The 14833-nt window shown below is 43.1% G+C and overlaps 5 protein-coding genes across 5 annotated transcripts; 4 read left to right on the top strand and 1 right to left on the bottom strand.

The window, feature by feature from the left end:
- Nucleotides 1-331: 331 nt before the first annotated feature.
- On the bottom strand, nt 332-4415 carry Pmar_PMAR019057 (hypothetical protein; the record flags this gene model as incomplete). Its single annotated transcript, XM_002780114.1, has 11 exons — nt 332-2682; nt 2737-2897; nt 2942-3020; nt 3068-3172; nt 3239-3324; nt 3371-3459; nt 3511-3579; nt 3644-3775; nt 3819-3925; nt 3966-4192; nt 4367-4415. The coding sequence occupies 11 exons, from the start codon at nt 4413-4415 to the stop codon at nt 589-591; spliced, it is 3198 nt and encodes a 1065-aa protein (XP_002780160.1). The 3' UTR covers nt 332-588.
- Nucleotides 4416-5473: 1058 nt separating this feature from the next.
- Pmar_PMAR019056 (hypothetical protein) lies at nt 5474-5699 on the top strand (the record flags this gene model as incomplete). Its single annotated transcript, XM_002780113.1, has 2 exons — nt 5474-5516; nt 5566-5699. 2 exons carry the CDS (start codon nt 5474-5476, stop codon nt 5697-5699), a joined length of 177 nt encoding a protein of 58 aa, XP_002780159.1.
- A 1583-nt stretch (nt 5700-7282) lies between these two features.
- On the top strand, nt 7283-9248 carry Pmar_PMAR019055 (hypothetical protein; the record flags this gene model as incomplete). Its single annotated transcript, XM_002780112.1, has 4 exons — nt 7283-7292; nt 7680-7801; nt 8213-8921; nt 9196-9248. The coding sequence occupies 4 exons, from the start codon at nt 7283-7285 to the stop codon at nt 9246-9248; spliced, it is 894 nt and encodes a 297-aa protein (XP_002780158.1).
- Nucleotides 9249-9631: 383 nt separating this feature from the next.
- Nucleotides 9632-13824, top strand: Pmar_PMAR019054 (myosin B, putative; the record flags this gene model as incomplete). Its single annotated transcript, XM_002780111.1, has 19 exons — nt 9632-9808; nt 9850-10062; nt 10119-10238; nt 10804-10881; nt 11120-11211; nt 11276-11364; nt 11597-11712; nt 11760-11934; nt 11982-12008; nt 12045-12119; nt 12164-12260; nt 12316-12419; nt 12513-12608; nt 12672-12790; nt 12837-12976; nt 13041-13176; nt 13253-13378; nt 13443-13697; nt 13816-13824. The coding sequence occupies 19 exons, from the start codon at nt 9632-9634 to the stop codon at nt 13822-13824; spliced, it is 2244 nt and encodes a 747-aa protein (XP_002780157.1).
- A 257-nt stretch (nt 13825-14081) lies between these two features.
- Nucleotides 14082-14658, top strand: Pmar_PMAR019053 (hypothetical protein; the record flags this gene model as incomplete). Its single annotated transcript, XM_002780110.1, has 3 exons — nt 14082-14157; nt 14179-14535; nt 14609-14658. The coding sequence occupies 3 exons, from the start codon at nt 14082-14084 to the stop codon at nt 14656-14658; spliced, it is 483 nt and encodes a 160-aa protein (XP_002780156.1).
- Nucleotides 14659-14833: the final 175 nt, after the last annotated feature.

The raw sequence follows: 14833 nt of genomic DNA, 5'->3' as shown, positions 1-14833 counted from the left end.
GGTTGGCCTGTGTCGACACAATTAGGCCCATAACGGCAGGGTCTCGAACAAAGCAGTGAGAGACGGGATTTGAGGATGATGGGACCGGATGCCCCTCGGTCTTCGGCAGTCTTAGATGCCTACTAACTTTCGCGTTGTCATATCTGATCATCATCGCCGCCTGCGCATATGACCAGTATGGAGGGAGGCTATATCGTCTTTAGAGTGGTAATAGTTTAAGATTAACATCAACAACACTGAGCTTACTTTGAAGTGAAGGAAGAACATATTATCTCGGTAGGAGTGTAAAAAGAATAAGAACAACAAGTAGTGGTTGCATCCATGTACGAACGGCTCCAACGGGATAATATCCAACCTACAATTGAATATCATAGTGAATAGCATCCATCAATAGTAACGACGACGAAGTGGTAAAGATAATAACAACAGAACCACTGATCCCAGGTAGCCTGTATTCCTCCCATATTGCCGCTCTCGGTTACAGATAACCATCCGAGATGGTAAAGACCATCATACCACCACATAACGACCATATACAAATTATACACTGGTTATACCACTACTCTCGTTGATAAATAGATAGCAGCACTACTGTTGTTGGTTATTATTACCATGATACCCTCCACCACCACGATGTCCCTGCTGTCTACTGCCTTGCTGCCCCTGCTGTCCCTGCTGCTGCTGTCCTCCACCACTGTAATAACCTCTACCTCTCTGTTGTTGTTGTGGTGGACTAGGCATAAGGCTACCATTACCTCCTCCTTCAGCATTATCACCCTGACTCCCTGGAGTTACTAGGACCCCAGGACCACCTCCCATCATGTACCCACCTCCTCTACTACCACCAGCACTATTATCCCCACCCATCTGCTGTGCTGCTACCGCTGCATAGTAGGGTGGTGGTGGCATGCCACCATACATTGGAGGAGGATACATACCACCTGGTAGAGGGACATGCATACCTCCTCCTCCCTGAGGGTTCGATGATGGTCCACCACTTGTTGAACTACCCCCTTGTTGAGCAGGCATTGGTGGTGGTTGTTGCATTGGTCCAGAGTATTGATACATACCAGGAGCACCAGCTGGGGGACCAGCGGGTATAGGCATCATACCCATAGGAGGCATACCACCAGGCAGCATAGGGGAACCCATTGGTGGTGGACCACTAGGTGGCTGCATCATATGAGGAGGGCCACTAACACTACCACCAGCAGCTTGACCAGGAATAAGAGGAATATAACCACCTTGAGGGGAAGCAATGGTAGGTGGACCCATGAACATCGCTCCTCCTGCTCCACCTGCTGCTGCTGATGATGATGATGCTGATATAATATCACGATAGCTCGAGGACTTGGAACCATCAGGCCATTGAGTAGATACCGCTGGGGTATTCTCATTTTCACTTGACTCTAACAATCTATCTTCAATCTCTGCCAGAGTCGATGTATCAAGGCTTTTACTATCACATAAAGGCATGAATAATGGTGGTGTTATATTAGGTAAAGGCATCGGTAAGCCAGCAGTAGTCATGAAGCCAGGATAGTGTGGAGGAGCAGGCATTGGTATCATCATACCAGGATGGATAGGACCACCTTGGGTCGGCATCATACCAGGATGTATAGGACCTCCCATCATAGGACCATGTGGTGGTAGAGGTGGAGGAGGAGAGGGACCACCTTGGGTATTGGACAATGGACCACCACGACCGCCACCACCACCAGCAGTAACACCTTGATACTGCTGCTGTTGTTGCTCTGTCTGTGACTGTTGTTGTTGTTGCCTACCTCCCTGAGGGATCTGACTTGAGCCCCCTGACTGCTTAGTAATACCATTATCAGACGATGATGATGGTGGTGGTGGAAGAGATGTAGCAGCACTACCTTGCTGAGGACCAGCAGCAGCAGTAGCAGCAGCAGATGATGCTGGTGCCTCATAGGTATCATAGTTAACATTCTTGAGTGTACCCGATAGACTACCACCTGGTGTGACATTGATATTCAGTGTAGCTCCTCCTCCTTGTGTAGGCATCCCAGTACTACTTGGTGTAAATGTATTAGCATTAGGGTTAAAGGAAAAGGCCCCACTCCGCTTACCTCCCTGAGTACCCTCCAAAGTTAGATTCCTCCTACTACCACCACTTCCGGCAGCAGCAGTACCCTTGCCACCACCAACAGGAGGTTTACCGGCATCTACTTGTTGTTGTTGTATTTGAGCATTCTGTGCATTATGAACAGCATTCATCATAAGTTGACTTGGTTGATGATGAATAGTAGCAGTAACAGCACCTCCTGTTTGATATGGACCTCCTTGTGGGGAACCTTGAGGTATAGATAAGGACTGACCACCCTTTCCTCCCTTCCCTTTACCACCACCACCCTTAGCTGTCGTCAATGGTGGTGTAGTAGTACCAGCAGCAGGTTCCAATAGACCACCACCACCTACTTGTTGTTGTTGTTGCCATACTCCTCCTCTAGGTACACCCTTACCACCACCTGCCTTACCGAGCTGTGGACTAGCATTACTGCTTATCCACTCTTCACGATCCTTCTCAGGTAGCTTAGGCAATGCTGGCTCGAGATTAAGAGCATTGATACCCTTCATCTCACTAACACCAGCAGCAGCAGCTGAGGGTGGCAGCTGCGGGATAGGCCTCCTATTAGCACCAGTTAGGACTGGTGATGCCTGATCAAAGAACATGCTGCTAGTCATCTACTATAATAGTCGTACTACATCTACCCCTAATAGAGAATGTTTGCTGCCTGGTGTTTGCTGTTGTTGTTGCCTATTAGTAGCAGCAAATGACCCAGATGACTGTAGCGCCTGATTATGGCTCTTGAGATTCTCTTGAGTTAATGGTTGAGGAGGAGAGGGTGATATCGATGATGATGATGATGATGCTGAAAGAGGGTTGTATTAAGAAGGTATAGTTTAGACTTATCACATTGCTTTGGAGATGCTCGACTACCTGCAAGTTGACTAACTCTTACCGAGGCTGGCTCTAGATTGAGAGCATTAAGCCTCTGAGAGTGATGATAGTAGCCTATGGGGCTAGCAGATATCATATTACCGTATTGCCAGCACTAGCTGCAGCGACCTTATGATGTCGATGACCAGCATCAAGCATCCGAAGATGGCTCTCAAAATCAGCCTTCATACGAGCGCGTTCAGATATCTAATAGCATCAAGATGATGATGACAACAACAACAACAAAGGAGCAGCTGTTGATATTACTGCTACCTGTTCTGGAGATAACTGAGGCTTCTGATGTTGGTTAATACTCTGTTGTTGTTGTTGCTTGGTTCCAGTAGCATAACCACCCGTACCTATTTATAATCATAACTGATGATAATAGAAGGATCTTGCTACTACCTTGAACTGCTGAGAACAGTGCTTCCTCGTCATCCTCAACTCCTGTCCCTTCCTCCTTACCACCATAATTCTGTGAATGCTCAATCTCCCTGAGTAATATGAGCATCTTTCGACATCATCTGAGGTGGTACTACTACTACTTGGCAATCCTCTCAGCTCTACGTTGTTTTTCGGGGGATATTTTGGAAGTATCCAAAGTAGTAGTGTATCTATAATAAGACAGCAGTTGCATAGAAGAAGAAGTTGATAGTAGTAGTAGTCTACTATCCTTACAATGCCTCATTGTATGTACTCTTAACATTGAACTTCCTTTCATTAACAGCAAATTGATCCCAATGTGCCCCACCACCTCTACCAGTAACCCTTGTGTAATCAAGACTGCTTGTCTCTAAGGGCTTGTCCAGTCTAAGACATTATTAACACAATCTCATTATGAAATGTTACTTACGCATCATCAGTTTTGCTGTCCCATCGTTGTAATACCCTCTCCTTGCCTGCTAGACTGCTCCTGGGTAGGATCTCTGAATCCGTCTTAAAGCCACTCAAATGTGGTCCCTAATAGGTTCTTCATATTGATAGCCCTTATTAAGCTTACCTTATCCTTATCTATGCCAGCTACAGGCACATCATGAGCTGTCAATGAAGCCACCTCTTTCCCAGGTACTAGCATTTCCTCATAGATAGGTCCAGATAACTTATTCCCTGTTGGGAGTTCTCTTGCATACTTAAGAGCTATATCAAAATCCTTCTCTGGCTTCACCCCCGATAATATCCCTTCATAAATAGTCTGATTTCGCATCTTAACTTCAACAGTCTTGCCAACTAATGATAACCACATAAACATCATCCTCTCCCTATTCATATCAGGCTGCGTTCGACTTGGTGGTACCCGTGGTGGAGCAGCACCAGTAGTAGTATTACTCCTAATACCTCCACCAGATGAGGGTGTTGATGATGTCGCCACGGAAGGTGTTACTACAGTAGTTGGCATACTACTATTGATAACAGCAGCTACTTGAAACAACAATGAATTAACCCTTGACATAATCGCTGCGAGAAGTGAGTCAAGTATGCCGATTACGGATTTTCTTACGCGGCTTACACCAGCGCATAATCGTCGGTGACCTTAGATTGATTGAAAATGTTACATCATCATGATCATCACGATCCCTCTGGTCACGACGAGACCACAGCGTTCTTTCGATTCCGGCATCGTCGGCATCGGCGGCATCGTCGACATCATCATCGTCATCATCATGATAATGGTCATGAGGGTAGTCAGCTGATGATGTTAGTTGTCTACACTACTCTAACACAGGCCCAGCCGTGTTTGTAATACCTACTGGTGGAGGGGGATGTGGATGCCATAGTGGTGGCATCTTTGGTTTTAATGAAGCTACATTAAATGGACTAGTTGGGATTGAAAGATATTACACAGTACCTAAAGCATACCCTCCTTCCCGCAGTCCTCCATCATCAGGCATGCCATAGGAGACAATGCCAACAGCCTTATTGCTGGCTAACAGCTCTTGCTATGCATGCTCTATGATATTATCCTCTATACTGTTGCGTCATTATATAACCTGCTTTATCTTTACAGCATCATATACTCCATGACTACTACATCAAGACGTCAGTTATTGCCTTCCATGATGAACCCCATCAACTACGCTCATTAACACCTGGCGACAAGGATCCTCTTTGTTGTTATCAGTAGATGGTATACTCTTCAACCAGTTCCCTATGTTTAGTAGTATTATCTTGACTAATCTACATCTCAGATCACACAATTCTGCTACTGGTTACATATCTCCCCTTATGGGAACTCAGGATGAGCAGAACAGCTCAACTGTGGCGTTAAAGCCTTCCATCTGTCTGTACCAATAAGGGTATAATTATTCTCGTCATGCGGATCTCTAAATCACCCATAAACTTGAAGGTGTTATGAAGGAGATGATAACTTGGGCAAACTGTTACCCTCAAGAGTTGGTCACTACTCTCCGAATAACGCTGTCTGTGAGAATAAGGATATCTGGGAATTGATGAGAAATCTCAAGTTGCTCATCATACGATTCTGATGGTTCGTGTAAGGCCCTGAGAGGTATGACTGTCGGTGATGGTAAGAAAATGTCTAAGGCGGACGGAGGTAGGGTACTGCTGTTGTGACCTTTTTTTATTTAGGCTTAATCTGTTAGGTGTTCATGTCCTCATTCTAGAGGGTATGTGTTCTGATCCTAGCTGGGAGCCCAGTCTCACATGCTATCGAATTGATGGCGGCAACTGTCACCATGGTCTACCCAAAAGTGAGCAGATAATCCAGGAGCATTAATACGACGGCCTTTATTAAACGATAGGCTGATAGGCTATCCCTCCCTATCCAAGCCCACTGGCAGTATGATTAACAGTCTTCCCTCCATATGCTGGATGCTGGTTTAGCTTCAAGGATACTCAACTCAGTGACATCAGCAACATTGCTATTCAATTTGAAATATGTCAATCTCTTCCAAGTGAATGATGCCTGTTCACACGGGTCTGACCTGGGCGTTACGTCTAAAAGCCATCCGTTAATCAATCAATCCTTCATGCTTGTAGATATAGGAATGCGGGTATCTGCTGTCAGTGATTGACGAGCTCAGGGTCAATGTATTAACTTCTCGCAGGATCTCTACTACTTAATCTCACAATTCTACATTATGGTGTATTCCTTTCACAGCGCGAATTGACAGTTATTACAACAGAGTTATTCGATCGTCATTAGAAGATGCTTATTTTTCAAACAGACACTAGTCTTCGTCACCATTAAATGTAGGATGTTGAGTCCTTGAGACTACATAGTACTCCTTGTTGTAATTACTGTCTATGGGTGTACAGGGGGAATGACATACACTCGTGTAGTGACACTGAGGTTCATCACCCCTCAGTGAGCCAAACCTTCGTTGGACCTGGTACCTCACAAGTTGGGGAGCTAGGAAGAGAATATTTGGAAGGAGGGAAAAGACTTGATAAAGGTGGGGGGGCGTAACCATGCGTGTGCTCATGAGACCCTCTCCTTGTTGGCGAGTATAATATCATCAAGGCTGAATGGTATATGCTACTCATGAGGGGTGTTGACATAGTAAGCCATGTGTAGCAGGACTGGGGTTTCATTAGTCTCATATGAGCACCCCAACCCATGTGGGCAGTAGGACCTACCCAAATCGTGATACCACTCTACAATCAACTCGACCTTCTCGGTATTATCGACCTTCTATGTCTTTGTCGAGTACTAGGTGGTTCTTATTTGATTCTATGGTATCCACCTATTGGGATTGCTGGGAAGATTACTACTTTTCTAACCCGCTGTCTCTATGCCCTCTCAGGGCCAACGTTAACATCAGGCAAGACAAGCTCAGAGTCTCGAGGCACTCGAGGAGAGGATCACACCCTATGAGGGTGTCTTGATGCAATGCTGGATGGGTGAGGTAGTAGTTTTTGGTGGGAAGTAGGCTACTGTTGAGTACCTATACGCCTTCCTCAACAACATGAAGAGATATATCGAGTCTTGTGATAACACTACCAAGAACACTATCTTCAACTTGAGCTCAGCACAAGTGATCGTTATTGAGGTTGCGAGGCTACTAGCTGTAAGATATTGAATATTCGGTAATATAGCTGTGGCTTATTAACATATAGGATTTATCAGAAAGGATGATAAGCGTGGTATGAAGGCATATTCCAAAGCTAATAGTAGGTCCCTCAATTAAGCTTGTAGTAGAGTTTAGTGTAGGATTATCATACGCCTCGATGCTTGTTCATTTGGGTCCATGAGTCTAATTTACCACCAATAGCAGCAACAGCAGCATCACCTGACGACCAACAACAACAACATCATCCTCGTCCTTCACACCGTCAACGTCACCATCACTGATTACGATGGATCAAGGTAGTAGTAGTAGCATGATCACCGGTGTAGGGCTACATGTAGTATATGATGCATTAGGAAGGACCATGTTGCAGCAATCTGATGGTATCACTTGTTGCTCACTCTTACGTATCCTACGACGTATGCAATCATTCTTCATACCATCATTCAGCAGTGCAGGTGAAGTAGTAGTACTTCCTGCGTCCTCCCATCGCGGTATACCAGGAGGCTCCAGTACTAGGTATTTCCCAACCGTCAGCCTTACAAGCCACTGTCTACGCCTTGCTTGCTACTACTACTGCACGGAGGAAGAGGCCTTGTAGGGGAGGTAAAGCACGTAATAAGGAGGCTGTAGTGACGTACTCAGGGAGCATCCCCCCGAATGGTGAACAGTAGGCTTATTATTAGGCTACTTGATGATGACTGTGTCTCAATTGAAGGATCAAATATATGATGATGGGAAGGAGGAGAGGAAGGAGGAGAAGGGTGTCTGGAGGGAATGTGTTGACATGATGGGCTCTGTGGTATCGGTGATGGGTAGAGGATTGATGAACTAGTTGGAAAGGGATCGCAGATCCTGGGATACTGAGATTTAGATGTAACAAGTAGTGTGCATATATCGGTAAGAGTTAGTTGTATGAAGGTGGATGAGGATAGCTACTACCGACCTTACCACCCTATGGTATTAATAGCATGAGTAATGGTGCCATGCTAGGTCAGTCTCTATTCTACTCACTAGCCAGCAGTACAGTGTTCATAGTGGAAGGAATTGGGGTGGAATATTCCTTAGTTTTATGATTATAATGTTAGCAAGATTGAGCCATAGATCGATGATCATGAGTTCAGTGTCCCTTCTTCTTCCTCCTGTGAGTAGACTACCCCACCCTACTGCAGAAGTATACCTTATTGGCTCGAGTCATGACTCGACTCTTGCCGCTCAGGCATTAAGGGAATTGCAAGGGGACTCGAAGGAGAAGGAGCCATTAGCATTGGGATTAGAGTTATGCTATGGTCGTATTAATAGGATGAAGTTCGTTAAAAGTAAGGACATCAAAGCCTTATGGCAGTTTAGTAAGGATAACCCAACTACTCAACTGCATGCATTGGATGTATCACCAGGGGAGGCCGCTAAGGAGGTATTCCGTGATATGCCTCTTGTTGGTATTATACGAGTAGCTTGGTACGTTATAATGAGGCGATTGTTGTCACCATTAGCTGAGAGGGTCTTGCTATGGCGGATACTCTATTACCCTACTGTAGAGCGAATGCCTGTGGTAGATGAATGGATTATGCGATGGAGAGTTCCTACACCAGTTATGAAGATAATAAGATCGATGATGGCAACAGCTAGTACGGTCGATGATATTAGAGATGCTATTGAAAAGAAGTATCCCCCTTCTAAGGAGAGGTCTAGCTACTTACAAGATAGTACTCTTGATCCTATGGGATACATCCAACTGTGTGATAAATATAAGATCGATAAACGATTACAGGAGGTTGTTATTGATATGCGTGATGAGTATATGTATCGTGCACTATGGAGATTGGCATGTAAACATAATAGAGTAATAGCAGTGGTTGGAGAGAACCATGTAAAGGGTATACACAAACGATGGATGGCTAATGACACTGGGAAGAGACTCTCTCCGGGTAGTGGAAGTGGATTAAGGAAGTTCAAGTTTGAGGAGGCAGGAGTAATCAAACAATGGCTAGTGATGGAACTACTCAAACAATGATCACCTTGTTTCTACTCATACTGTCGAGTTCAGCTCAATCAATCATCATCATGCAGAACGGTATCATACTATCATATCTTGCAATCTTGTCATATCTCATCATTAATCGGCGCTATTTGTTATTATCGATAGTTTCCATTCATCGAGTGCTAATTATGATAGTATGTAATCCAGTAATGTGGTTTTAGGTATATGTGATGTTAAGGGAGATCGATCCATTGATGGTATGGTCGGTCTCTAGAGCAGGCGGTGACAGCCATACAACCACTACTCGACAATGGCTGTTGTCGTCGTTGTATTAGACTATTGTTTAGAGCTCATCAAATTGTAGTAGTATGTATGGTGTTACACCATTGGTGTACCTTTGTAGTCGTAGGAGGTATACTCCAGAGAGGCTACGTTCATGACCTGCATGTTTTCATTTAACTTCCATCTAACTACCGCTATCTCTCCCATCACTCTACATATTGATCGGCTTCAATACTATGACTTGCCTCTGCTCTGCTGGGATCCACGCTTTCTGGTTTACCTTTTGTCTTGTTATTCATAGGGTATCATGTAATATCTTCAGCGTTTCGCTCCGCCTCCTCCTTCTCCTCTTCCTCCTCGTGGATCATCTCCCTCATGGCCATTACCTCCATTACTGTCCCTCCTACCATTAAAAATGAGCTACAATGGTTTCATAATGTGAAGGTTAATTCTGCCGAAGTACGTCGTAATGTCGACATGGCTCGCATTATCAAAGATATCGCTGCATTATGTGATGTAGAATTCGAGGGGGATAATGTGATGGAGGAGAAGGTAATACTAGTATCAATAATTACTTAACTAGTTGTATATAGATTATACCTCGTAATGGATGGCGCCTATCCATTGCTATACTACCATCTCAAGTAACCACTAGTGATGATATAAAGGCTCTCCACGACACTATCCATATGAGCATGTTAGCAGCGTTTATGGTGTATCGTATCGATGGTAGTAAGAGGGAGATGCATATTGGTCAGATGGCAGTAGTACCATCATATAGAGGAATGGGAGTTGGAGGGGTTGCGGTAATAATAATAATAACTAGTATCACTACTCATTATTGTTGATTACTGCTATTCAGATCCGCTTATTGAAGGATATGGCTAAGTCCGACAAATGTCCCGTAGATAAGGTCGTATGCTCTAGTTTACCTAAGGCAATTAGATTTTACAAGAAGAATGGTTTTAGGAAGATACATAAGGTGGTTGATATTCATCATACTACTACCGATGATGATGATACCTTTATAGAGGGTCAATGGAGGATGGAATGGGTCGTTAGGAGTAAGGCGGCTAAGCACCATCACCAACACCACCACCGATGATGATGATTATAGTAATCTTTATATTATCTACTTGGTACCCACCGTTTAGTTGTAGTTATGGTATTAGCCCGATATGCTGTATTATTATATGTTGTCACATTATTATAACCCTACAGCAACAACAACAACAACAACATTAGTTGCTTTATCGTTTACCCTCGTCGCCATTATCGCCCACTACCACTATCGTCATCATCATCCTCTATCTTCCATGACCTTGTTATAGCAGCATCCTCTGGCTATTAATAATAGTAGTAGTAGTCTAGGTAGTCTACAGTATGTTTATAGCCTTTTGTATGTATAGTGCTGCTGCTGCTGCTCGTGTGTGGTTGTTGTGTTGATGTATAAGGAATTACAGTCAGTAGTAGTAGTGGGTATTATAATGGAGGATACCCCAGAAGATAATAGTAGGAGGAGGAAGAGGAGACCATCATTGTGGGAGGGAGAGAATGGTAACTATAAAGTAGGGGATGATGTATGGGTTACACGTGATGATGAGCTTATGTTCGAACTAGCCAAGGTAATAATAACAATATAGTCATTGTAAACCAAGTATACAGTATAGGTAGTAACCATACCACAACCTTTCCGTGGTGAGCTAAAGATACTTATAAAGTCATCATCAACATCATCGTCTACTACTAATCGTGAACGTATGGTTGGTGTATCACAGTAGGACTCCAGTAGTAAGGAGTTTGGATAAGGAGCATTATAGGTTATATCATGCTAATGGTGGTGATAATAATAACAGTATAGAGATAGAGGCCGTTAATGATATATCCCATTTACCATTAGTCAACGAACCTATAGTTAATGATGTTATTAAGAGGAGATATTTGGCTGATCTAATGTGAGATCATTATATAGCCCTACATCACTGCTATTATTATTCTTCTTGTTGTTATCGCTACTAGATACACAGCTGCTAGGCCTATGCTCATAGCTGTTAATCCATTTCGTGATCTCAATAATACAACATCTGATATAGCTCAGTATTACAGGAGTATGGTACCTGATGATAAGCAGATAGAAGAGGTCATTATCATCATCATAACCACTGACCACCATATCCTCTAGGCTCCTCCGCATATCTTCCGTATTGCTGCACAAGCCTTAACAGCTCATTACATTGGTGCTGGCCTTATACCTCAGCAAGGGGACCATGATGATAGTAGACCAGTATTATCATAGTGATGGATATCAATAGTTGGCTTGCATAGGTGGTAGTGGAGGAGGATTATCATCATCATCGTCCCACGTCGAATCACACATGGTGAATGGGGTATTGGAGGCATGTAATGGTAATGTATCGATCCTTGTAAGTGGGGAGAGTGGTGCTGGCAAGACTGAGGTATGTTATCCAAGGAAGGATGATACTACTCACCTCTTAACTATCAGACTTGTAAGCATCTAATGAAGTTCTTCACAGAGCAGCCTGGTAGTGCTACTACTACTACTACCTCGCTTGAAGAGGATTCCTCATCACTATGTAATGCTCTTATGGCCTTCAACCCTATACTAGAGGCATTTGGCAATGCTAAGACCTCTAGGAATGATAATTCTAGTCGATTTGGTACTATACTACTCCATCATCATTACTCTATAATAACAACACAACAGGCAAACTCGTGAAACTATACTTATCCCGTCCCTCATCATCGCTACCATCTCATCCGACTCAAGAACATCCAGTTGTGGCAGGAGGACAGGTATTATCCTTCCTATTAGAGAAGAGTAGGATATGCTTACATGAAGAGGGTAATAATGATAACACGCATCCGGATACTACCTACTATTACTAGGTGAGCGTAACTATCACATATTCTACCAACTACTACGTGGTGGTGGTTCCGAGATATTAGGACGGCTTGGCTTAAATCCTCAGAAGGAATCATATAAGTAGTATATTCCTAAGACCCATCATCATCATCACTGTATGATCATATGCTGTTAGAGTATTGAATGGTATATTACCAATAATACCAGGAATAGATGATGGTGGTGAGTACCAAGTTACTATGAATGCAATGATAACTCTTGGTATACATGATACTAAGAGTAAGTCCTCCTACTACTACTACTACTACTAATACTACTACTACTACTACTACTACTACTACTACTATTGCCTTCATATCATCTCTCTTCTAGGGCTTGACATATGTCGAGTATTAGCGGCTATACTGCACAGTGGTCAGATAGAATGGCAGCAGGCACATGATCATACCAGTAAGGATAACGAATCAAGTGAGGAGGAGTTGGAGGAGGGTACAGCATCATCATCATCATTAATGCTCCCTTATCTATCAGACCCTTGTATGCCCTCTGATGAGAATCGATTCATCCTCATAGCCGAATTACTAGGGCTTCCTTTTGAGGATTTCCTGAAGGCTTTAACTGTACAGACTAGGCGTCTACCTGGCAATAATGTAAGGGTTAGCTCGAGGAGTGACAGTGGTGGTTATGATAATGTAGGTAGTACTATCACCGGTATCACCACAACAGTGTAGTGATAATCTAGCTAGTATTAGTCGTCATTGCTATTCTATTGTATTCGAATGGCTTATCTATAACATCAACAGTAGCATATCACCTCATAAGGATACTATGCAAGAGTACGAGCATGCATTGAGGTAATGCTTGTGGTCACAGACTGTGGCATCTATTATTCCTTACTAGGTGGGTAAGTGTATTGGACATATTCGGTTTTGAATCATTCGAGCATCGTAACTCCCTAGAGCAATTCCTTGTTAACTTCGCTAATGAGAGGCTACAACTATGCTTTACTCAAAGAGTATTTGAACTAGAGAAGAAGGTATTAACTCCGTGTATGGATTATATCATCATCACTATGACCACCATACTATCTACAGTAGGTGTACGATGCAGAGGGACTATCGGGTGATAGTCTGGCCTCGGAGGTTATCAATTATGCACCTGTAGAGCCACTATTAAGGGTATTACAAGGCCCTAGCTATGGATGTATAAGCCACATCGAGAGTGCATGCCTCTTACAGGTAGGGATCATAGTACTACTAGTAGTTGTTGTAGTAGTAGAGTTGGTATTATTATTATTATCAGACGGGTACTGACCAATCCATTATGAATGCCTTTAGTAAGGCCAACTATCCTCTACAACTGTTTACTACTGGTATAATGCAACAACAACAACAGAAGGCTAAAGGGACGGTATCTAAGAAGGATAATCCCGCTGATATATTTATTATACATCATACAGCTGGTAGTGTAGTATATAATATAAACGGATTTAGAGATAAGAATATGGACCGTTTGAATGATGATCTACATACCCTTATATCTCATACAACTAATGGTGTACTAAAGGAAGCAGTTACAGTTACATCACTAACTACATCATCATCAGAGGGTCAAGGAGTAGGAGTAGGAGGGAGTAGACGATCCTATATAGCACAGAAGTTTGTACAATCAATAGACTCATTGATGACTATGGTTGACCCTACAGAGGCCTTCTTTGTACGATGTGTTAAGCCTAACCCTCAAAAGAAGCCAAGACTATATAGCAATCGTAGTGTTATGCGGCAACTACATAGTTTATCGGTATTCCATGCTATTAAGATGTCAAGTTGTGGTTATTGCTTTCGTTTACCATTCCGTCAATTCCTATATCGATACCATCCATTGAGCTTTCTTAAAGATAACAGTCATACATACACTACAGAAGGTGATATGGCATTATTGATGGCTGATGGTTCTAATGATAATGATAAACAAGAGGAGTGTAGTGTGTTCTTGAAGAAGTTCCTCGGTGGTAGAAGTGGTGAAGGAGCTGTAATAGGTAAGACCATGGTATTGGCCCGTAAGGAATGCCATATGCTATTGGAAAAGTCCCTTAATTGGGTATTATCGGATATCCTAAAACCTATAGCCCTCACTATACGTAAAACTATGAATCAGAAGATAGCTGTTGAGAAGTATACTATACGAAATGGTAGGTTAATATTGATACAGTCTATGTTGAGATCTTATCTTATACGACGTACCGAGATGCAGAGGATACAGCTTAGACGGGGCCTTATTACAGTAGCATTACTACAAAGGAAGGTCTATATGTTCCTTGTAGCAAGGGCTGCTGCTATGCAGTTACAGACTGCTGCTAGAAATCTATTGGGTATGCTAATATATGAGAGGAGATGTAAGAATCTACACCTCATGAATGCATCATCTATATTACAGTCTTATGGACGGGCTGTATTATCTAGGGTTAGATTTCAATGTAGAAGGGAGAATAGGGAAAAGGATAAAGCAGCACGATTAATACAAGGGGCAATGCGGAACGCTTATACTAGACGGGCATATGCTAAGAGTTGGACTTGGCGTATGTTAGTATGGCCGATAAGGAGATATTATCAAACTAAAGTTCATGCAACATTGATAATACAGAGTGTATGGAGAGCTCATCTAGTACGACACAGAATGTTATGGTACTCATG

The sequence above is a fragment of the Perkinsus marinus genome (genome assembly GCF_000006405.1).
Source record: "Perkinsus marinus ATCC 50983 genomic scaffold scf_1104296944428, whole genome shotgun sequence".
Lineage (NCBI taxonomy): Eukaryota > Perkinsozoa > Perkinsida > Perkinsidae > Perkinsus > Perkinsus marinus.
The sequence above is the reverse complement of the archived record's forward strand: the minus strand, read 5'-3'. Positions and strand labels throughout refer to the sequence as shown.